Below are 24,373 nucleotides of genomic sequence, written 5' to 3' on the forward strand. Positions count from 1 at the left end.
GAGACTAGGGACACTGTCCCTGCCCAACCTGGCTAATAGCCATTGATAGACCTACCCTCCATGAATTTATCTAGTTCTTTTTTGAACCCTGTTATAGTCATGCCCTTCTCAACATCCTCTGGCGAGGAGTTCCACAGGTGGACTGTGCTGTGTGAAGAAATACTTCCTTTTGTTTGTTTTAAACCTGCTGCCCATTAATTTCATTTGGTGCCACAGCAGAGTCCTCAGGGCTGAGCAATGGGAACAGGGGCAAGACCAGCTGATCTCTGCTGCAGGGAGGAGGTCCCCCACTCTGGTACCCATCCATCTATACACCCACCCACCGTCCTGCCATTTACATTCTTCACATCTTTGGAATCATTCTACGCCCTGAGCAAGGAAGTACCCAGATGGTGACTGGTGCGATTAGGCTGTTTCAGAGTCCGACCAGGGGTTTTTGTGCTGACAAAGGGGAGGAGATGAGAGAGAGCTGGGGTCAGACAGAAGCACTGGGTACATTTCACTCCCTCTGCCCTGTACTCTGGTCTCCTGATGCTGCAGAGCTGGGCTCCCCGCACTGTGCTGTACCCCAATCCTGACCCACAGCACCCCATCATTGCACAGCTGGGCTCCCCACACTGCATTGTACCCCAATCCTGACCCACAGCACCCCATCATTGCACAGCTGGGCTCCCCACACTGCATTGTACCCCAATCCTGACCCACAGCACCTCCTGTCATTGCAGACCTGGGCTCCCCATGCTGTGCTGTGCTGTACCCCAATCCTGACCCACAGCACCCCCTGTCATTGCAGAGCTGGGCTCCCCACACTGTGCTGTACCCCAATCCTGACCCTCAACATCCCCTGTCATTGCAGAGCTGGGCTCCCCACACTGTGCTGTACCCCAATCCTGACCCACAGCTCCCCATCATTGCAGACCTGGGCTCCCCACACAGCTCTGCCGATGGTGATTCTGTGTTGTGCCATGACAAACGTGAGTATTGGGGCGATAGCATCCCTTTAGGTTACCCAGGCCCTATAGGAGAGTCTTGCTGAGCTGTCACTAATTTTAAGGCTCACTGGGGCTCAGGCACATTATACCAACTTAGCTAGTACACGGCATAGTTCACCCCTCATTACTCCAGTGCAGGGCCCCACACAGCTTTGCCTCCTGGCCTGCAGAACTCCCCGCCGGAGAGACAGATTGGTATAGCCGTGAGCTCTGCGGGTGCCCCTCGCTGCGGATCTGCCTGATCTGGACAGCAAGCTGCAGCCACTTCCTGTGGCTCTTGCGATACAGATAAACGTGTCCCAAAGGACTAGACTGGAGGCTCATCAGATTCAGGATAGTGGATTGGCCCAGCGCCCCCCCACCACGCGAGTGGTCCGAGAAGCAAGTCACATGCAGCTCCAGTACCTGATGTAGGGGGTATTGCCAGGGATGTGATACTTTGCACCAGGGTCGAAGTTGGTTTCATTCCTTGCAATGGGAGGACAGATGCCCTGATATTTAGTTCTGTAAAACAAAGGGGTGAGGGGGACAAAATGAACAGCATTGGCAGGGGCCTGAAAGAATCGGACAGATGAGCCGCCCCTCGGGATATGAGGAGTAAACAGGAAACAAGCAGGAGGAAGAAGGGAAGCTAGTGATGAACAACCTGCATGTGTCTGGGGCTTAATTTCAGATATTTCTATCCATCCACCCACCAAACATACCCATCCATCCTATCCCCCCCTTTTTATATCCCCACCCCCACCCACAATAATCCCTCCGCCGTCCCACCCACCACATACCCATCCATCCATACATTCACATATACAACCGACCACCCACATATCCACCCATCCATCCACATATCCACCCACCCATCTATCCACATATACACCGACACACCCACCCACCCATTTACCCACCCATCCATCTATCCACATATACACCCACACATCCATCCACCCACATACTCATCCATCCATCTTTGTACAAACATACCCATCCATCTATCCACATATACACCCCCCACTCATCCATTCACCCACCCATATACCCACATACCCACCCATCCATCTATCCACATATACATCGACCCACTCACCCATCACTCACCCACATATCCACCCATCCATCCACATACACCCCCCCCAACCCATCCACCCACCCACATACCCACCCATCCATCTATCCACAAACACCCACGCATTCATCCACCCACATACTCATCCATCCATCTTTGTACAAACATACTCATCCATCTATCCACATATACCCACCCATCCACCCACATATCCATGCTTCTATCTTTGCACAAACATACCCATTCCTCTATCCACATATACACCCACTCATCCATCCATTCACCCACCCACCCATCCATCCATTCATCTATCAGAGCACTGGCCTGTTCCCAAAGCTAAGGACATGCTCTCTTGATAGATTTCTGGTATTCCCCATTCCCAGAAATATTACAGGCGTGGCCTTAGTCACAAGGTTCCTCCCCTTCTGATCCCAACCAGGATACACGAGCGCAGAGGTGGCCACAATGGCTGCCCACAGGTATCTGACCTGCCCACTTCAATGAAAGGTTCGGGTCTGACGTTTGGGTCAGTTTCTTCTTTTCTCCAGCCACATTTGTCCCAGCCCATTCTTCAGGGTCAAATGCCAACTACACTGTTTCTATTCATTTCAGCCCACTCTGGGGCTGAGGGTGAAGTAATCCGGGCACCTCACAAGCAATCACCATCTGTTTGCCTGGTGCATCTTTCAAGCCAGAAATAGCACAAAACTATTCATGCTTCACACACGCATGTTCACATACACACATGTGCACACACCCATGGGCACACAGGAGCACACCCACCCACACCTGTGCAGGAAGAAACACACGTGCACACGCATGCTCATCGACCACACACATAGATGCATTCACACCAACATGCCCTTTACCTCAGATACCACCAGTCGTAGTTGTAGCGGCTAGGGGGGGTGCGGCCACTGAAGACATTCCAGCGCCACTGGTCAATGAGGTAACCAAAGGGGAGAAAGGCAATCTTCTCCAAGGCCATTTTCAGAAGGTAGTTGATGTCACTCTCTGCAAGAAACAGAGCCGGAGTGAAGCAGGGAAACGACCTGGGGGGATGCAGACGTTGGCCCAGGCTTCCTGGAAAGAGCCCCCAGATCCCTGCAGGTGGGAGCTGTGCAAAGGCAGCTTTCTTAGATGACCAGAGGAGCAAGAAGGTTAGCAGAGGGGAGCTGACACGGCATCATGACACAGGTGCAGGGCTCAACGTGTCCCTTTCTTTCAGCGATGGCATCGCTAGACGCTCCTCCCTGGCTCTCCTGACTAGAATGGGGGGACATTTTTTTGACAAAACTTTTATTTTTTCCCCACCAAAAAAACCACCCCTGCACCTTCGGCTCCCCCAGAGCATCGTGGCGATTCACGCCAAATTCGCCAAATTGTTTCAGCCGGAAAAAGAGAAAATCGAAAAAAGGTGCTTTTGAAACCAAAAGATGACTTTTGGTTTCAAATTTTACGTCCATTTGATTGGATTCTTTTCCAAAACTCCTTCAAAAGCAAGGTTGTTCAACCCGAAACCATTTGTGTCCCGATGTTTCAGGTCGGCCACTGAGCCATAAAATCGGTTCTCCCACAGCTGGACGCCGGAGCTGGTTCTCAGAGAGCCGCTGTGGCAGCGGAAAGGCAGCTGGTGTTCGTCTCCATGGGGAAGGATTTCCAAGGGCTCAGCATCCACACTCAGGGCCAGGTTTTGGGCTGGATGGGACCACAAGGGGCTCTTTTGTCTCTAACCTGCGCTCAGGATGAGAATCACCTTTTCACTAACAAGGACGAGAAAAGTCCCAGGCCCAGCTCTCCATTGCTCTGCACCTTGGGCCCACCTCTCACTCCCACTAAGGCCCCGCTCTGGCAGTGTAAATGGGCCCAGAGGCGAGCGTATCTGTAATTTGACTCCCCCGTTGTCTGGGTGGCGTAATGGGGAGCAGGCCCCTGGTGCTGTGGCCAGTGCGAAGTGAGTGTGAATTGGTGCGTTCTGACGTGGGAGCATTTCACACCCGCTGAGTACAGCGGGAACCGACTGCGCACGGTGCAGGGCCAAGGGGAACCAGATCCCATGCGCCTATTGCAGGTCTCTTGTGTGTTTCCACAGTGGTTGGTGCTGCTCCCAGTGAAGTCACTGGCATGACTCCCACGGGTTCAATGGGAACAAACTAGAGAGGAAACCACCTGGAAGTCAGCACAGGTCACTGCTGTACAAGCCCCCGGGAGAGATCACTTTTCCCCTCTGGGTGGTGAGTAGGCAGCTTTCCAACCCCACTCTGGTGGCACCAGGACCAGGTGGTACCTCCCCTCCACCCTTCCTATCGCTCTAGTAAATCCAGCCCCTCGAGAGGCAGTAGCGTGGTGGACAGAAGAATCCTTCTGTCAGCCTAGCGGTGTCTACACCAGGGCACAGGTCGGCTTCGCTCTGGCACTCAGGGGCATGAAGTTGGCACGTCCCTGAGCAGGGTAGCTAGACCAACCTGAGTTTCTGGTGTACGCCAGGCCAGAGTCTTGGACTGGTTGGTGCAGAAGCAGCCAAAGCAGAGAGCTGGGGACTTCTGGAGAACTTTCTACTGTTTTGATTGGACTCTCTCAGCCCTGCGATTGGCTGATTGCTCCAACCCTCCCCCTCATCCTCCCTCGGTCTTTTCACTCCACCCCTAGCCTCTGATCCCTGCCCTATCTCCCTCCCCAACTCCTTTCCCTTCCAGTTAGCTGATCCCTTCCTACCTAAACCCGCCCAATAAGTACAGAAATCATGCCAGTTGCTGCCATCCCACAGTCCCCTCTGCTGGTATGTCCTACCCCTTCCCCTCCGGGTCTGCCTGGCCCATTTGGGTTGTTAGCGCTTCCAAGCAGTGGCTCTCTGCTACTCTCTGTTCAGCACCTAGCCTGATAGGACCCCATTCTTGGCTGCTCTCAAGGCACTCTCCAGCTGTGCAGGCCAGGACGGAGGTGCACTGGCAGACCTCCAGGCCGGAATCATAATCATCAGCATGAATATAATCCCAAGAACGTTCCTTCCCCTGCAAAGCCACCGCTAGCTTGCAGCAGCAGTTTGCAAAATGCATTTGGCTCGACTTGGTGCTATCTGGCTCAACATGTGGCCTGGTTAAAGCCCAGCTTCAGGACAGATCCTTTCCAGCCTCGCCTTTCTCCAGCAGGAACTAGTCATTTTCACTCAGACAGCTGGCCCGGGCCTAAGATGGATGTCTTTTCAGAATTCACCGATCATGAAAGCCAGCCCAGAGAGCTGACTTCTCCTTGGAAATAGGCTTGCTTGGCTGCAAGGAGCTTTCCATCCAGATTTCCAGAAACCAGGAACACCTCTGCCAGGAGAGTTCTGTTCTGTTGGCAGGGAGAAAGGTTTGCTTCAAAGCAAACGAGGCACAAAGCCCCGGTTCCCAAGCCAGCCTCCAATTTAGCACCCAGAGGTGTTACTGTGGGAGTCCTTCAGGGGTGCAGACAATGGCATCTTGGTGTCCGGGCACCAGCCCACTCCTGCAATCACACTCCAAAGCTGGAGGCCCCTTTCAAAACCTGGGACCTGACTCTGCACTTGTGCCGGTTGGAGACTCCCAAGGCTCTTCCGGCCGCGGGATGAGTCTTGCTTTGCATCTGGATAAGCGAGACCAGACTCGACCCGTGGTCATTCAAACCTTAAGGACAAATAATCCACAAGTCCTTGTGCTGTTTTTGCTCAGGTAAAATGTCCATTGACATTCATGGGTCTGAACCAGAGAGGTGCTGAGCAACCCAGGGAGCCGGCAGGCTCAGGTCCAGGGACAGTTTTCCCTGAGGAAGAGCTGCCTGGGTCCCAGACTTTGCTCCCCGTGCTGACCCAGCGCACGTAGGGTGGCTGCTAACCTCGCTGTCTCGGCGATCGGCAATTGGATCAGGTACAGCAGACACCAGTAAAGCCCTAGCTGCCCTCCCCCTGAGCGGCAAATCACCCACTCTCATCAGAAGCAGCGAATTGCCAGTGACCTTTACTGAGCCTTCCCGTCATCACACTTGCTCGCGTGCTCCTCCTCCTCCTCGCAAAGACGCTCGCTTCACGGAAAAGCCTGGACCTGCCGGGTTAGCCTTTGGCTGGGTTATTTAAATGAGCTGTTTCTCCTTCCTGCCCCTCACCGAGCAGTACCCAGGGCAGCAGGGTGAGCAAGTGCCCGTGGCTTCAGAACCAGGCGAGCCCCGAATCTCCGCCCAAACAGGTCTTTGGCTGGAGCAGGATTGAGGGAGGGGGGAAGGTTCATTCCTTGGAAGGGGAACTGAATAACTGTCCTGCTGTTGGTCAGGAGGATGCTAGCTGGATTCCTTAGACTCATGCTGCCCTCTCTGCTGCCCACATCTCTGGACATCCGGGCCCAGATCCTCATCTGGTGTAAGCTGGTGTAGCTCCATTGAAGTCAGTGGAGTTAGGCCAATTTACACCAGCTGAGGATCTAGGCCATTACTTTTAGGTGCTGCTGCGGGAGGCAGCATGGGCTAATTGTGCCTTACAAGTCCCTCATGCTAATAACTGCCAGGGTCTTGTCCAAGCTCTGCCATGGACATGCCATATAACCCTGGTCATGTCCCTTAACCTCTCTGTTCCTTAGTTTCTCCCTTTGTCAAACAGCGATAACGATACTCACGCACTTTGGGAAGTGCTCTGAGATCTCTCAATTTAAGAATGCCACACAAGTGCTAGGTGTGAGTGAAAATAAATGCACCAGCCTGGGACGTATGAGCTGCACCAGCGTGGAGAGCAGTCCCCAGGCAAGGCGTGGCGACAGCTAGAAGCACTCAGAAAATCCCCTCAGACCTCACTCTGGAATCAGATGGACTCACTCTCCCGGACCAGCCAAAGTGCAACACAAGAGCTGGAGGGACAGGGCAGCTGGGGGCATGATGACAGCTGGGAGCCCAAACCCCTCCAGCCTAAAGACATGCTTGGGCATGAACGGCAGAGTTAGCAACTTGCATGTCAGAGGCAGAGGAGAGCGTGTGGAAGGTGCCCCGGCTCAGAGCAGCCATAGCCATGGCCCTGCCTCTATAGGGCATTTTTCCTCCCCACAGATCTCAGCTCGTGCTGCAGCCCCCTACCCACCCTGCCCTCTCCCTGCCTCCCGTTCAGAGGAGGTATCTGGTTCCGGTGGCTCGGGGGCACATCCCTGCTGGTACCTGCATCCTGGGTGACTTGGCTGAGGAGCCCGATCTTCTTGAGATGGCCGGGGGTGGAGACCGACAGGCTCATGACATCGCCGATGGCCTCGTGGAAGCCAGGGTTGGCCCCGCTGCGGAAGGTGACTGGCTGGTCCTTGTACTGCAGGTAATATTCGACGTGGCCCATCTCGTGGTGCACCGTGAACAGCTGTTCCATGGTGACGGTCGTGCACTGCTTGATCCTGCAGGGCGAGAGGCAGAGTCCTGGCCACACGCGCCCTTTGAGTCACCTGCTCCCCCCTGCTGGGATACACTCAGCCCCGGGAGGGAGCCTGCTAGCCTCTGGCAGGTGGGAAGCAACATACCAGTTCCCCCTCAGTAACGGATGCTCACAGCAGCACAGAAGGGACCCTAGGGTCCAGGGGAGGGTCAGTGGAAAGCGGGACTCCAGCAGGTGGTGTCGGTGGAGAGGGGAGAACACGGGCTGCTAAGCTGGATGGGAACGTCACCTTCATTCCCAGCTGCAGCTAAGGCAATGGCTACACTACAGCCCCCGAGCATGGACACAGCATACGCCGATGGGAGAGGGAGTTCTGCTGGGATGGGAACACGTTAGCTATGCAGGCAGAAGCCCCCCATAGTTGCATCTCTGCTGGAAGGGGGGGGGTTGCTGGCATGGTTACATGGCTAGAAGATGCGGGAGTGGGGGTGTCACCCTCAGAGGTTTGCTGGCATGGTTATGTGGCTAGGAGGTGAGGGGGGTCACCCTGAGGGTTTGTTGGCATGGTTATGTGGCTAGGAGACGGGGGGGTCACCCTCGGGTTGCCAGAATGGTTATGTGGCTAGGAGATGGGGGGGAGGATCACCCTTGGGTTGCCGGCATGGTTATGTGGCTAGGAGATGGGGGGTGCAGATCCTCCCTTGGGTTGCTGGCATGGTTATGTGGCTAGAAGGTGCGGGAGGGGTCATACTGGGGGTTGCTGGCATGGTTATGTGGCTAGGAGATGGGGGGTGCAGATCCACCCTTGGGTTGCTGGCATGGTTATGTGGCTAGGAGGTGCGGGAGGGGTCATACTGGGGGTTTCTGGCATGGTTATGTGGCTAGGAGATGAGGAGGGTCACCCTTGAGTTGCTGGCATGGTTATGTGGCTAGGAGATGGGGGGGGGGTCACCTTTGGGTTGCTGCCATGGTTATGTGGCTAGGAGATGTGGGGTGGGGGGGATCACCCTCGGGTTGCCGACATCCTTATGTGGCTAGAAGGTCCGGGAGGGCTGTCACTCTCCTGACCGACATAGCTATGGCAGTACGTGTTGACCAGGCCTAACTCCTATCTCAGGAGCTGCTAGGAAGAAAGCAGAAGTGGGGCTGGGCTACTGAGGCAACTGGATGTGTCCCCTGGCAGCTGCCACACTCAGCTCCCTCCCACCCACCAGATTCCTTGTCCCCTTCCCCAGCCCACCCTCCCCAGGCTGTGTGTGGAGTCAAGCAGCTCCCCAGCCTCTCTCTCCAGTCAGGCCTGGCCTCCTGCCCCCACACACCTGAAGTCCCTGCGGTTGTAAAAGTCCCAGGCAGAAGCGTGACACACCACCTCCCGCCCGTCCTCCGGCTTCTCCAGCATGGACTTCTCCCAGAACTCTGGCGGCATCCCCAGCAGGCCCAGCGAGGTGAAGAACTCCTCGGCGACCCGGAACATGTGCGTCGCGTTCCAGTTCTGGGCAAGCAGAGCCGGGGCAAGCCATCATTACACGAGCCAGGAGGCTGCCTGGGGCTGGGACGCCTCAGCAGTGGGAGGGTCACGTCTTTTCCCAAGGGGGCTGGGTTCACAGCCCTGGAGAACAGGGCTCTCTGCTGATCCCCAGGACAGATACAGTGGGGCAGCTCCCCCACTTCAAGAGATGGCTCCTATGGGAAGCGCGGTACCTGCATAAGGCTGCTGAGATACACCAAGGCAGGGCAGCCCGAGAGATGCTGGTAGCTAAGAGGATGCCAGCAGCAGGACACTAAACAAGTCAAGCTCCTCTCCTGCAGCCCGGAGCCTCGCGCAGCCATTTGCATTAGCGCAAACCAGACTGATGGTTCCTCCCACACACCCACTGGTGCAGATGATGACACGATGTGCAGGGCCCTGATAAATCAGGCCCGCTGGGTTGGATCGTTAACCCTCTACCCCCTCCCCGCACCACCATGCTCAGAGGGCACGGCTCAGGCTCTGTCACCACTCAATCAGCTGGCGGGTCCTCCCTTGCTTGTCTCCTGCCCAGCCCACGGAGGGCCTCTTCCCAGCCCTGCTCCCAAGCCAGAGAGTCGGAGATGCAAGCTGTGCCAAGGAATTGCCCATTAACTGTGCTGAGAGCATGTGAGTGGCCCACGGTGATGCAAGCTGGGGACCCTGGAGCTTTCCTTTGGCTGCAGGAGCACCAGCAAGGCTCACTGGGTCCAGCTGCCTGGAGTCTCTCTGTCTGCCCAAGAAGAAATCTCTCACTCACACCCTGCTGCTTATCTTCCCCCCTCTTCCCTTCCTTCTCCATTTCCTCTCAGCCCTTCTCTCGCTTTTTTCTCTTTCTTGGGCCAAATTCTGCCCTGCGTCCAGTCCCCTTGCCTGCAACACAGCTCCTGCACCCAGGAGGAATTGGCCCCATTCTATTCCCGCGCTGCGCACACCAAGTAACATTTCTTCGCCTGGATCTTGCCTCAGAGAATCTGGGAGGGCGGCCAAAGCAGATTTGTCCAAGTTGGCAGCCTTTTTATCAGCCCTTCACCAGAAAATTAGATTCGCCCTGGGGCTCAGACCTGGAGGCTGTTGCCACTGAAAACGGCTCATTGTGGTGAGTTTCCCCTGGGGGCAGTGACCAGAAAAGGGAAGCCCCCCTCTCTTTCTCCCTCTGCTGTTGGCCTTGGGCTGGTGGTGCTACGATCACCCCCATGAGCCCTGCACTGTGGCACTGCATTCTCCATCACTGGGAATTTGAATATCCAAACCTGATGTTTTACTAAAAGATCTGCTCTCGTTCAACCAGGAATCAATGCAGGGAAGTCCTCTGGCCTGTGCTATGCAGGGGGCAAACCTCCTGGGCATCCTCATCTCTTGCAGGGTGATTTACCTGCCTCTACCCACAATCCCCACACTCAAGCCCCATGTCGGACTTCGGGGCAAGAGGCTAAAAAAGGAGAGCGAATGGCCGCCAGGTTCTTACTTGCTGCACCATGGTGCTGGTGACGTCCAGGTTGGGTTTACCCGGGAAGGGGACCATCATATCATAGATGTTGTTCCACTGCTGGGCCCACATGTTGCCTGGAGAGAGAACAGCACAGCTCAGGGGTTTGCTGCAGCAGGCAGCTGTTCCTATGAACCAACGCTGGCTGCCTCCAGACGGGGCAGAGAGCTCCAGGCCCATTGGCACCCTTTCCTCCAGGGAAAGAGCTTGGCCTGGCTGCAGGCAGCTGAACAGAACAGATAGCCGCCTACTGGAGCATCCCTGGAGAAAGGGGGCTTTGGAAAGCAGCAGGGGCTCGTCTGGGAGAAGGCATGTGACAGCTCCTTCACTTTCCTCCCTTGTTTCAGCACCTTTTGGAGCTGCAGAAGGAGAGGTTTCCTTTCCTTGTCTCTAGCTACAATAAGAGGAAGCACGGTCCAATGGTCAGAGCATGGCACAGGGCCTCCCAGGCTCTGTTGCCTGCCCTGCCATTGACTCATTGGCTGATTCCCAGGCAAATTGCTGCCTGGCTCCGTGACTCTGTTTCACACCTTCGGACAACAGGGAGGATGCTGGGAAAAGTGCGGGAAACTCTTCAGATAACAGGCAGTACGGAAAAGCGGGTTGCTGACACCAGCAGGTGAGAGAGGAGATGGGGCAATGACGGCGGGGCAGGATCATATGCCCTCTGCCAGGATCTCTGCAATTGTCTGATGTCCTAATCCTGCCCCAGCCCTTGGGAAGGCGCTGGGGTGCCCTGCCATAACTACTGCATGCAGGGTGGTTCCCGACAGTCTATGCAACCTCATGCACAGAGCTTGGCTCCAAGCACTTCCCATTCCCTCGTGCTCCCCCCCACCCCCACCGCCCAATTGCCTGGCATAAATTCAACTGCAAAGCCGCATAATTAGCGTGCACGGGTGGGTGGAGGAATCTGTTCCAGTGCTAAATATCTGGGAATTCCTGGTCAGACCTGGCGCTGGGGTGTGTTTGGGTTCTTCCCTCTGCTGTTTTCCTCTCTTTGGGGAGATCTGGAACTGCCTTGAGCAGCTGTTCTGGGCTGATAAACTGAGAACAGCTCCAATATGCTCCCAGCTCGAGCAGCTGTGCCGCTCACATGGCCTGATTGTCGGAGGCCACCAGCATGCGTGAGCATCACGCAGTGATGGGCTGATCTGAGACTATGTTACAGCTCTGCAAACTCTGGGTAGGCAGCACTGTTGAAACGCAGCCACCGCTGGAGTTAGGGGGGTCGCCCCAGAGCATGCAGAAGTGGCAGGTGCTGGGAAATCTTTCTGAGAGAAAGTGCCCTGGAGATCTTTAATGCCAAGGCAGAACCTCAGTGTGCAGGATCTCCCACAGCCACCCTGTGTGATGGGGGCCCATCAATGCCACAGGATCCCTTGGGCCTCATTCAGCGTTGTTGTGGAAGCTGAGTGCAGAGCAGCCCCTGCTATGCCCAGTGGCCCCCGAGCTGTGCTGGTGCAGGGAAGAAGCAGAGGAACATGCGCAGGGCGGGTATGGAACCCACTCAGCAGGGTGCTCTGTCCTGCTCTGGGGGTGGCTGGGATACAGGCAGCGCTGGATCTTTTAGCTCAGGCAGGGGAGGCTCTTGCCTTTAGATCCAGAGGCCTTGGGCTCGATCCTGGCTGCCAACAACTCCCCACAGGGTACGATGTACATGTAATATCCAGAGCTGGGCACGTAGGGCTGCAGTTGCTTTCCCCGAATCCCACCTCCCACTGCTACCCAAACACTCCCCAGTTCCCCATCCCTGTTGCTGACCTCATGTCCACCCTCCTCCCAATTCCCTTACCACAACGTCAGCCTGCACTGCCTCCAGCCCAGCCCAGCCCAGCCCAGCCCAGATCTGCATGGGCACACCCCCATCCTCCTCAGGCAGCTACTGCCTTCACACTCTAGTGTGGGAGAGGCGAGCGTCCCTCCCCAGCAGGCTCAGCACCTGCCTTGTGCCCACTTACCCAGTAAATGAGCAGGGATGGGGCCCTGGAGGTTGATGTACGTGGGGCCGTAGCGTTCGTACAGCTTCCTCCTGACAAAGGCGTGGAGGTTCAGGTAAAGGGGCTCCAGCTGGTGGTAGAGTTCCTCCAGATCGTCCTCAAACGTGGATGAGTCATACCAGGAGCGCCAGTAAGCACCAGTATCCTTGAAACCTGGCAACGGAGAGCATGGGGCCAACAGCAATGAACTTCAGCATCCTGCCAAGGGACGGCATTTTGGGGACCGCCCCTCCTTGCCTTTCTGCACAAAATCATCCCTGGGGGAGCAAGGATGCCTGCTGGAGGGATGCATGAAAGGCAGAGGAGGCCCTGTGCCCAGTGGGTAGGGACGCCTGCCCCTCCAGATGAGCTGCCAGTGGGGGTTAGGGGGGAATCCCCAGCTGGTACATCCCTGCTCATTCTCCAGGCTTTACTCATCAGGGGCGTGGCCAGAGGAAAAGGGGTGTGGTCAGATAAAGGGGGCGTGGCCAGAGGAAAAGGGGTGTGGTCAGATGAAGGGGGCATGGCCAGAACTCTGCTAGGCCCAGGCTAGAGCAACCCTGAGGTTCTCTTTGCTGCAGAGCAGAGCTTGGCCAGACCCAGAGATCTCACGCAGTGGGCCAGAGTCTGATCTCACTTACATTTCACTGGGGAAACCCTACTGATGTGTAGCAGAGCAAGAATGCACCAGCAATGAGGAAACTGAGCCCCGGCTACTGCCCCAGTGCACAGGAGCTGCCATGCTGAAATGGGCCCCCGGCCATTGAGGCCGGCATCCTGCATTGCCCAGTGTCAGATGTGGCATGAGATGATGCAGAACGTCCTGGGCTTGACTCTCCCCTCACTTCTACCAGCGGGGTTCCCTGGTTTACAGGCTAGACGCGACTTTGATGCATCGAATGCACTCCTCATGCAATGCCATGCTGTGGACATGGGGCGACGCAGGGAGGAGAGGTGCCTCCTGACCCTAGGAGGAGCGATTGTCCTCCACCAGGTGTTTCTGAATTTGGGGGCTGGTTTGTGAGGCTCCCCCACCCTCTGCTTGGTGACAGAGATGCCTGCAACAGCAGATGTCCTAGGTCCCTCTCACCGTCCATACTGTAGGCCTCGTTGCTCAACGTCACAAACTCCTCATACTTGGACCTCAGGGGATTTCCAGCTGAGCTGTGCCAGCCCTCCCAGGCATAGAGCAGCTTCTTGTAGCTGCGGGAGTTGGCCATGATGTCAGTTATCTCTGAAGCACAAGAGAGACAAAGACGACAGAGAGTCATGCCAGCTTTCGTGGCGCAGGGGGAGTTTCTTTCCACTCACAATAGGTCTCCCCAACTTCCCAGGACTGCGCAGATCCCCAGCTGCATGGACACAGGCTGGGGCAGAGGGAGGGGTGTGAACCCTCGTCAGGTTCTCTACGGCATGTGGATCAAGCAGAGACGGGCCTGAGCTGGGACCCAAACAGTCACAAACATCAGGGTGCCAGACAGTCCTCTGGAAATGGTGGGGTATCTGGAGACCAAACCCCAATGGCCCCTGTGCCTGTAATATGCTGAACAAACACCCCAGATCCAAGCTGCCCCACCTCCCCACCTAGGGCGCTGGACATCTGAAACTGGAGCAGGATCCTGCGGCTGTGGAGGGAGCAGAGGTTGTAAAAGCAGCAAAGAATCCTGTGGCACCTTATAGACTAACAGACGTTTTGGAACATGAGCTTTCGTGAGTGAATACCCACTTCATCAGATGCATCTGATGAAGTGAGTATTCACCCACGAAAGCTCATGCTCCAAAATGTCTGTTAGTCTATAAGGTGCCACAGGATTCTTTGCTGCTTTTACAGATCCAGACTAACACGACTACCTTCTGATACGGAGCAGAGGTTGTGATGCAGGAAGGCTTGTCGGCTCTAACGTCCACCAGGAGCAGCCCAACACCCCCTTTCTCCTCCCCTCGCCCCATCTCCAGTCCAATGGCAGCCTTCCAGTCCCCTCTGAGCAGGAACTGGCACTCCTGGGTTTGGGGCAGGGAGGATTGTCTAGCGTAGGAGCTCCCATGCCATTGGACCCTGTCACCTGCCTGTGGTGAGCGGCCAGTGCCTGAGACTTCAGAGAAAGTGTCTAAGGGCCCATCGCGTACCCAGCTGAACTGGGGAGTCTGATTTCCTTCCCTTCAACTACCAACCTTGGCTTCGAGCTTCCAAATTCCACTGAAGTCAGTGACCAAACTCCCACAGACCAGGAGGATCGGGGCCACTGAGCAAGCAGGAGGCTTTGCGCTGCTTTCTTGCCTCCTTGAGAAGGGACCCAAATCTGGAAGGTGCTGATCGCACTCAGCTCCCATTGGCTCCGGCAGAGGCTGAGGGTGCTCAGCACCTTGCAGGCTCAGGCCCACCCCCTGAGCAAGGAGCTTTGACGTTCAGAAAGCGACGGAATATGGGTCATTGGGCCGAGGGCTCCTACCCAGCTGAGATGGGAAGGCACCATACCTGGCTCCAGAGCCCAGCAGCTGGAGGTCTGGTTTGGAGGACACACCTTGGCCGTGGAATAGATATTGTCCATCTCGCTCAGGATGGTGTTGTACTGGGGGAGGAGGGAAAAGCAGGTGTTAGGGGTCGAAGGACATGGAATCAGGGCTTCCTTCAACACATGGATAATACAGTCAGAGTTCAGGCACAGGGATACCCCGCCTATGTATTGACAACGCCTCTGAGGCACCTTTCACTTTGGTACGTGGTTCTCTGTGCATGTCGTTTTTCCAGGGAGGTTGTGAATCCATGTAGTTTGGTGCATGTGTAGACGGGAGGGCTGCACACCTGCATGCAGAAGTATGTTGTGGTGCAAAAAAATTGTACGTGCATGTAGTTTTGTGGGGGTACTTTTGTGTGTGAGTTTGTGAGGGTGAATGGGAATGCAGGTAGGGGGTGGCTGTGTGTGCAGTTTGCCTGGTGTCGTTTAATGTGTGTGGAAGGAGGAGGATGGGCATGCGTGTGGTTGGGGAGGTGTATGCAAGGACTGATTTGGCAGAAGGGGGGCTGTGCATGCATGAAGGTGGAGTGTGCTTTTCTGTGGGTGTGCGTTGTTAGTGCTTGTTAAAATGGGGAGCCGATCCGACTGGTTAGGAGGAGCCAGGCCATGCATCTCCCAACCTGCCCCAGGCCGAGACAGCTCAGCAGCCCACAATGAGGAGTGGTGATGGGGTGTAACGAACAGTGTCAGTGACCCTGAGTTCCTGAGTCAGCCCTCCTGCCTCCAGCCTTAGTGAGACCATGTCAGGCTTATGTGGGATCCATTGAAAACGAGGGATGCCCATCCCGAGGGCCAGATGAATACTGTAGTGGATAGAGGGTGGACAGATGCTGTGCAAAGGATCCCTTCCCTGCCCCACAATCTACCAACACAACTCAATCCTGACCTAGAGTGACCCTGCTATTCACCACTCTGCCAGTACACCCCCAGCTCAACCTGCAGCCCCAACCGCTATTCCAGTCCTGCTCCACCGCCCCCCACCCACAGCTCTTCGCTAAGGCACCCGAGTCCTCTGCAACAACCTCTCCTCTGCTAGTTTTCACACCCACTCCCCATCTTTACCAGCCTGATCTGCACCACCCTGCCAATCCACCCCTGCCCTCCCCCTGCTCTGCCAAGGCACCTACATCCCAGCGTGGCCACCTCCCCTTATGCCAGGAAAAGCTGCCTCATCAATGGTCTATGACCCTTTCTGATCAGGGAACCATTCTGTAGGTGGGGAGCTTCCTAATATAGCCCAGGTTAGCCAGCTGCCAGTGAACACTGGGCTGTGGACCCACCTACCCCATAGGACTGACTTTGGCAGCACTCAGGTCTGCAGGGAATACAGTTCCTTGGATTGACCAGGAAGCCAGCAAAGTGCTGCTGGAATTGTATTCAGCAAGCAGGGGGGCCGGGTGGATAGGATGCTGAGTTAGGAGAGTTGGTCTCTATTCCTGGTTCTGCCACTGGCTGCCTGAGGTTGTTTCTCTTCCTGTCTATTTAGGTGGTTGGGTCTTAGCAGCAGGGCCTGTCTCTCACTCTGCGGGTGAGCAGCCCCCAGCACAAGGATGGGACCCTGATCCCGGTGGAGGCCTCTAGGCTCTGCTGGTGCTCTTCTCGTGAAGCTATGGGGGCATTCTCGATGCTGCTGGAAGTGTGGCTTGGATGATGAGATGGAGGCCTGAGGCCCTGACCACTCGTGACCACTAAAGATCCCACGGTGGTTTTCAGATAAGTAGAATGGTTAGCCCCATTGTTCCGGCCGAATTCCAGTTTGGGAAATCACATCCTGCTCCTTAAACTTCCCCTTAAGCTTTCAATGGAACGATCATTAGCGCGTCTTGTCCTAAATTGCTGTGTGGCGTCATGTTTTGAACAGCTGCCACATTACCCCCCAGAGGAGGCTGCATTGCAGTGGTGGGTAAAATGATTCTCACTGATACAGCCGTGAAGCCCTTTGGGAGGAAAGGCCTGCTCTGGGAGAATACCCTAACTGAAAGTCCTTTTAAAAGAAGCAGTAGCTCTTCAGATGCCCAGGAGCGCAGCTATTTATAATGTCCTTTCCATCTACGGCTACATTTTGCAGGTGTGAAATACTCTCACCAGTGCAAATGATTTCACTATGCACAGAGCAAGTGTGTAACACTCTCACCAGTCCCAGTGGGTGCAGACTTCGGCTTTGGTAGCACTTTGCACCTGATTAAATGACAACACAAGCTGTTGGGCAGAGGGCGGCCTGGACCTTCGCAATTCCTACCTGACAAGCCCCCTACGCCTTCCCTGTCTGCCTCCTATTCAGCTGCATGGAGCTTTGCTGGCGCCAGTGCAGGGCCAGGCTATGCGCCACGGTGAGGTTTGCTTTGCTGGGAGGAAGGGGTGCTGGTGGCACAGGCTGGCACAGGCAGAATGAGTCTTGTTAAACTTGCACAGGGTTAGGAGGAGGGTTGGCTTAGCAGAGTTCAGGGTCTCTGGAGTCACCCCTTACTTTTAAACCAGACTCCACTTGCCCGCCAGGGAGCCAGGCAAAAGGGTTTCTGCGGAGAGCAGTAACTTGCCCAGTCTCCAGCATTCCCTGGAGCAACCCGCTGCCCACATTCCCAGCACCGCTAACCCCGTAGGCTCTTCAGATCTGTGCAGGGTCTGCACATGGATGGGAGGCAGCCACGGAGCGCCCAGGAGCTGCGGCCAGTCAGTCACGAGGTGGTGCTTTTCCCGCTGACTCATGCCTGACTAATTGCTCCCCCTTCCCCTCAGCATGCTGACTTCTGGAGCGGGTAACAACCATGACCATCCCATGGGGCTTCCCCTGACCACAGGAATGGCCTGGAAAAATTCTAGCCTGGACAGTGATTTCCTGCCAAAGCTGCTGCTGTTTTCATTTCTGCTCTCTCCCCTTTCCTGCCTGTATTTTCTTTAGCACCCTGTCCCGCTCCATTGTTCATTTTATTGACAGTGTGTAAACTGGCCTGGCTGCAACTCCTGCCCTCCCTGTTCCCTTCATCTCTCAATGATGTTTCCTCCCCAGATCAAAATAAAAACGTGCAGTCTTTGCTTCTCTGACCCGTTCATTTGAGGCCACTACCCCAGTGCTTGTCCCCAGCTGCCCTTGAGTGCCCCTTGGCATGGTGTAGCAGATGTGATAGCAGTCTGTGCCTCCAGGACGTCTGCCCTTTGTACCCTCACTGCTCCATCCTGAGGGCCTGATTCCCCATTGCCTCACGGAGTTGTTTACACCAATGCAAAGTGCAATCAGATCAGCATTGCAGCCTTTTACCGCCACGGGCTGAGCGTTCGTGCAAACGCATTGCCCAAGCTGCAGGGCAAATCGGCTCAGGCTGGCGTTTTTGCCAGGCAAGAGCAGTAGCCACTGATGAAACAAAGCGGTGGTTGCAGCCGTTCTGGCGGGGGCTCCCACACGTTGCTGGCTGCACACCTGGCCAGCAAGGTACAGAAAAAGTAATTTCGATTGAAGCCCTGAGGCTTGGAAACATTGATGCCCTGGGAATCAGAAAAGGCGAAAGCCGTGGTAGGCAGCAGGGGCGTCATTTCAGAAAAAATCTTGGGGGTTGAGGGGAGTTGTAGCAGCATCTAGACTAGACCATTAGGTGTGAACGTCTGATACCCTGCAAAGTTAGGGGCAAGGGCCAAAAGGGGTGCGCATGAAAAGTCTGGGAGGGTGGAATTGTCCTCCTTGCCCCATAGCAAATTACAGCCTGTCCGGCGTCCTGACACAGCGACTTTGTAAGAAAGGCAGGATGGTCCTGACAGCCCCTACTCTGCCACAGCCCTGGGTGACCTCAGGCAAGTCACTTAACCTCTCTGGGCCTCAGTTCCCTACCCATACAATGAGAGAAGAGCCCTGCCCTGCCTCCCAGGCGTGTTGGGAGTCTGCACTCACTAACCATTGTGAGTGGCTCAGATGCTGTGGGGATGGGGGGCAGAGAAGTACCTACGTTGACAGCGGGGGCCCCAGCCTTCCTTTGCAGGAGGGCTTGGGAGCGGTTCGCAGGATGGAGTGGCATCTCCATGCCTCTCTGCACCATCGGCTCTCTGGCTCAACAGGCCACCTTGGGCAGGTGCCATGAATGAGGCTGCTGGCTGAGCTGATTTTAGAGCAGGGCCCACACTGACCTCTGTGACAGCCAAGGGTGAGAAGGTGACCGAAAGCCGCCTTTGCCCTCCAGCGCTGTGGACCGGGAGGTAGGGCCTGCACCTCCTGGAGGCGCAGAATTTCAGACTCTAAATCAAGTTGCTAGGAACCATTCCCTGTTCTCCTCCTCAATCCAGAGCCTGGGGCAGGGCCCCTCCACCACTGGGGCTATATGTACCAAAGTGACGAGTGATTTTTTTTGGGGGGTGCCCTATTTGGGAGGCCCTTAAGGGGCCTGACTCTGCCAAGCATCTGCCCTCTGCAAACCAGGCCCCCTTCAGACTGATCTCGGCTTGGGCCCCCGGAATCACTAGGGGCTTTGAGAAACGTAGACCCTGGCATCCAGCCTCTCTCTGGTCTCCCTACAGCATCTCACGCCTCCGCGGGACTGGGGCCCGTCGGTTTATTTCTGGCTCCCTGGTTCTTCTCCTTCCCACGGGAAGCACCTCGGCACCCGCTGGGTTTCAATTCATTCACAGTGTTTACTTCTTCCAAGAGAAACCAAGAGAATCCACTTCCCAGTCACACACTCTCCCCTGTGGTTCCTTAGGCACTCGACACGCTGCCCAACACAGCATCATCTCCTTGCGCTCTCTGCCTTCGCTGGCCCACTTGCGCCTCTCCTGGCCTGAGAGTTGGAGGGTCAGTTCCCATCTGTTTCAACGTCAGCCTCCCTTGGGCCGCTGTGAACACGCTGCCTGCTCCCTCATGCTCCTATGTGATGACCCTGATGGCTTTCCGCTCTTCCCTCCACATCTGCATTGGCCTTATTCTAATTGCATGGGGGTTCCTCGTGGCGTCACACAGTACATGAGCATGCACCAGGGCCATCCAGAGGATTCAGGGGGCCTGGGGTCTTCGGTGGCAGGGGGGTCCTTCCACTTCCGGACCCACTGCCGAAGTGCCCTGAAGACCCGTGGTGGGGGCCCCCCACCGCCGAATTACCACTGAAGTGGGACCTGCCACTGAAGTGCCGGGTCTTCGGTGGTAATTCAGCGGTGAAGGGTCCTTCCACTCCAGAGCAGAAAGACCCCATGCCGGTGAAGACCCGGAGCGGAAGAAGCTCCAGGGGCTCCAGCCCCGTGAGAGTTTTCCGGGGCCCCCAGAGTGAGTGAAGGACCCCATTCTAGGGGCCCCGAAAAACTCTCATGGGGGCCCCTGCCGGGCCAGAGGTCTGGGGAAAATTGCCCTACTTGCCCCCCCCCCACTCCTCCAGGGCAGCACTGGCATGCACTGACTTACCTTTAAGGACAACCATGGTGACTAACTAACAGGGAGTCTGCTCTTATAAGGTCAGGGGCCTGACCGGGCCAGCCAGTCCTATTGATTATCACACCCAGCTGGAACGGGAGCTGCAAGAGGGAAGTTGGCGGACTCCTGGGCCTGGTCCTGGAGCAGAGAGAAAGACCTCTGACCCTGGCAGCCTTTGGTGGCCAGGGGACCAGCTCTGTTCTGGGTCACTTTGCTAGTTCGTTCTTGGAATGAACAAATCATATACTGGGGAAAGGGCCTGCCAGTGACCTGGGCATAGTATTTAATCCTTCCTGGGCTGGGGAAACAGCCCTACTGCTGGTTATAAATCGTGACTCTATATTTACTAAATCCACGTAGGGTCACGGGGTTCTCAGACTTTTGTACTGGGGACGCCTTTCACACAGCAAGCCTCTGAGTGCGACCCTTCCTTATACATTAAAAACACTTTTTTATATATTTAACACCATTATCAATGCTGGAGGCAAAGCGGGGTTTGGGGTGGAGCCTGACAGCTTGCGACTCCCCATGTAATAACCTCACAACCCCCTCAGGGGTCCCGACCCCCAGTTTGAGAACCCCTGACGTAGGCCATGCGCTGAAGCTTATAGCTGGATAAGAGACTAGTCAGAGCGCACAAACTGCCGTGGTATGAACAGTCAGGCACGGAATCGGAGACCTGGCTCTCCTATCTGCCACTGCCCGGCTGATCTGTGCCTATGGGGCCATGCGGGGATGCAGAATCACTGGAGCACAAGTCCAGCATAGCCATGCCTCCTTCCACCACAGCTTTGCCCTGGAACATGCCCGGCACCGGGAGCGCTTGTGCAGGCAGCACAGATCTGGCAGACCTGGATCTGCGCACGGCAGGGCCCCTGCAGCACGGAGTTATTATCGGGGGGGGGAGAGGGGGAGACAGTGGGAAGCAGGCCCAGGATGTCTGGGTTAGTGTTTCCTACCTTTCGCCTGCAGTCGCTGGACTCTGCTACTGCCGCTCCTTCGCACTTTGCCAGGTTTCACCCTGCCTGTTCATGCTGGAGTGAATGGAGATTCGCACCTCCTGAAGGCAGGCAGCCCATCATCCAAGCGGGTGGAGCTGCACCCGCTCACGGCAGGCCTGCAGTGGGGCCAATGGCCTTTGGAGGCAGAAAAGCAGCTGGGAAAGTCCTAGCTGCAGAGCTCCATATTTTAGCTGGAGCTGGTAACTCCCCATCAACGTGGCTCCATTCACAAACCAAAAGATGGATTATCTGATGACCTCTTACGTCTCAAGCGCCTACCCGAGACCCCTGCAAAACCTACCCGAGACCCACTCAAGTGCCTTCCCGAGACCCAGCTGAGCCCTGAAGACTCCACCCCCTCCATGCGTGTGTGCATGCACACACTCACACATCGCCCCGATCATTCTCTTGCTCTCTTCTCCAACCCCTCAGTGACTTGGGGGTACGTCTACATGCAGTTAGACACCCATGGCTGACCCGTACCACTTGACTTGAGCTCGCGGGGCTCAGGCTGCGGGGCTGTTAAACTGCAGTGTAGATTTCAAGCTCTGGGACCCTCTCACCTCACAAGGCCCTAGAGCCCAGGCTCCAGCTCAACCATCTACACTGCAATTAAAAAAAAAACCCATTGCTCAAGCCCAAGTCAGCTGGCACGGGCCAGACACAGCTGTCTAACTGCAGTGTAGACGTGCCCTTAACTTCACTGGGTGTTGCTTTCCCACCCGTTCTCCAAGACCCGAGCACGACGCCTACCTGCTGACGCTTGTCCAGGGGCAGGTTGGAAGGCCCCAGGGTCTGGAGGGAGCCAATGATACTCTTCAGCTGAGTGTCTGTGAAATTCTTCCAGATGGACCCATAGAGTTCCTTCGTCTTCTTCCCCCAGGCTTCTGTGAAGTTCTGCTCCTCCAGGGAGGCCAAGATCTGGAAGGCAGGAGGAAAGACTCTTCTGTGACAGATATTCCCCTTTCCTGGGAGAACCATTTAGCCATCGATCCCGGGGACTGTCTGCCCTGCAGTGCGTGTGACCCGCTCGGTGGGGGGCTTTAGGGAGCGGGAACTAGCCCCAGCGTGGGCCACAGACTGGCAGACCTACGCAACTCCAACCAGCAGGGACAACAAGCCCAGCAAAGAGGGAGGCACAACATGGCTCCCTGCCTCGCTGCCACACGTGCACAACGGAGACAATGAGAACCACCTTTGTAACAGAGGCACGAGCAATGGTACAGCAGCATGGTCTGGTGGATAGGGCACTGGGCTGGGACTCAGGAGATACAGGTTCTGTTCCTGCTACCCACCTGCTGTGTGACCGCCGGTGTGCTACTTCACCTGCCACTGTCTGTTTCCTCTACTGAGTTTTGTCTAGAGAGACAGTCAGCTCTTTGGGGCAGGGACCGGCACTCACAAGGGGTGTGTCTATACTGTAGCTGGGAGGGTGCTTTCCAGCAGGGGTAGACAGATGATCTAGCTCATAGGCACCAGCTCCGTGGGTGCTCCAGGGCTGGAGCACTCACAGGGAAAAATTAGCAGGTGCTCCACACCCACTGGCAGCCAAGCTCCCCCCTCCTCACCTATTTCTCCCTTCCCTGAGCGTGCCACATCCCTGCTCCTTTCCCAGTGCTTCCTGCACCCTCCCTGCCACTTAACAGCTGTTTGGTGGTGCTTAGGACTTTCCAGGAGGGAGGAGGAAGAGTGGGAAAGGGGGTAAAATAGGGGCAGGGCAGGGCTGGGGTGAGAAAAGGCAGGATGGGGCAGGGCCTTTGGGGAAGGGGTGGAATGAGGGCAGAGGCGGGGGGTCGAGCACCCACTGGGCAGAGGGGAAGTCAGCACCTATGCTCTAGCTTGTTAAAAATAGCAGTGTGGCCACAGCAGCTCAGGCTAGCTGCAGGAGTACAGGCATGGCCAACCCCCTGGGTTTGTACAACTAATGCATAAGAACAGCTATGCTGGGTCAGACCAAAGGTCCATCCAGCCCAGTATCCTGTCTAACAACAGTGGCCAATACCAGATGTCCCAGAGCAAGTGAACCTAACAGGTAATGATCCAGTGATCTCTCTCCTGCCATCCATCCCCACCCTCTGACAAACAGAGGCTAGGGACACCATTCCTTACCCATCCTGGCTAATAGCCATTAATGGACTTAACCTCCATGAATTTATCTAGTTCTCTTTTAAACCCTGGTATAGTCCCAGCCTTCACAACCTCCTCCGGCAAGGAGTTCCACAGGTTGACCGTGCGCTGTGTGAAGAAGAACTTGCTTCTATTTGTTTTAAACCTGCTGCCCATTAATTTCATTTGGTGGCCCCTAGTTCTTATATTATAGGAACAAGTAAATAACTTTCCCCTGGTATTAAGATCCAGGGTTTGTTCAGACGATGGGTGTAACCGTTCACGCCCAGCAAGGCCATCGGCCCATCGGGTGGCAGGACTCCTTTCAATCATGATTGCTTTGATCCCCCTCAGCAGCAATTCCCCCAGCTGTTGAAACGACCTCCCTTGTTATCCTGGGTTCCTGCAGCTTGCCCCATTCATTCACCTGCTGCCCTCCACTCGCTTCTGGCAACTGACACCAATGGCTCATTGCCCAGATATGCTGGGCAACCCTAGCTCTGCAGCTGTGCAGATGAAAACCTCGCCAGCCCTGTGGCTCAGCGGCTCACAAGGAAGTCGCTGTGTAAGGACTGCACTTTACAGGCGATCTGGCTAGGAAGGGGGAAATAATCAGAGGTGAGGCACAGGATTGCACTGATCTCTGACATTTCTAAGAGGAGACGCCGGTTTCCAGCTAACGTGGAAATCGCTCCAAGTTCCACTCCCTGCCTGGAGCTTCTCCAGCTGGCTCACAAGCTCCAGAAAGGGTGTCATGTGAGGTCCCACTTTTGAACTGAACAGGAGCAGCAGGTGGACTATAAGTGGCTTGCGGATAAATGTGCATCTTTTGCAGCCCTGCTGGCATCTGCAACAGGCAAGGTTGAATAAACCGCACTGTTTGCAGGGGAAAAACTTGCTCCACTTATAAGTGGGCCATAAATGATTAACAGGAAACTGAGATATTTTCATACACAGTTAGAGAGTCCAACAAGTCAATCATTTGCT

General features: G+C 55.7%; 1 protein-coding gene across 1 annotated transcript in view; it reads right to left on the reverse strand.

The window, feature by feature from the left end:
• The window catches only part of ACE (angiotensin I converting enzyme), a 63,072-nt gene that overhangs the window by 27,495 nt on the left and 11,204 nt on the right, over window positions 1-24,373 (reverse strand). Inside the window, exons 2-10 of the mRNA XM_032805461.2 lie at window positions 22,034-22,201; window positions 14,857-14,950; window positions 13,471-13,614; window positions 12,363-12,554; window positions 10,381-10,478; window positions 8,725-8,897; window positions 7,204-7,427; window positions 2,922-3,066; window positions 1,398-1,496 (exon numbers count right to left, since the gene is read on the reverse strand). Of these exons, the coding sequence (XP_032661352.1) occupies window positions 1,398-1,496; window positions 2,922-3,066; window positions 7,204-7,427; window positions 8,725-8,897; window positions 10,381-10,478; window positions 12,363-12,554; window positions 13,471-13,614; window positions 14,857-14,950; window positions 22,034-22,201 (1,337 nt within the window). The remainder of the gene's footprint in view (window positions 1-1,397; window positions 1,497-2,921; window positions 3,067-7,203; window positions 7,428-8,724; window positions 8,898-10,380; window positions 10,479-12,362; window positions 12,555-13,470; window positions 13,615-14,856; window positions 14,951-22,033; window positions 22,202-24,373) is intronic.

This window comes from Chelonoidis abingdonii, chromosome 21 (genome assembly GCF_003597395.2).
Source record: "Chelonoidis abingdonii isolate Lonesome George chromosome 21, CheloAbing_2.0, whole genome shotgun sequence".
NCBI lineage: Eukaryota > Metazoa > Chordata > Testudines > Testudinidae > Chelonoidis > Chelonoidis abingdonii.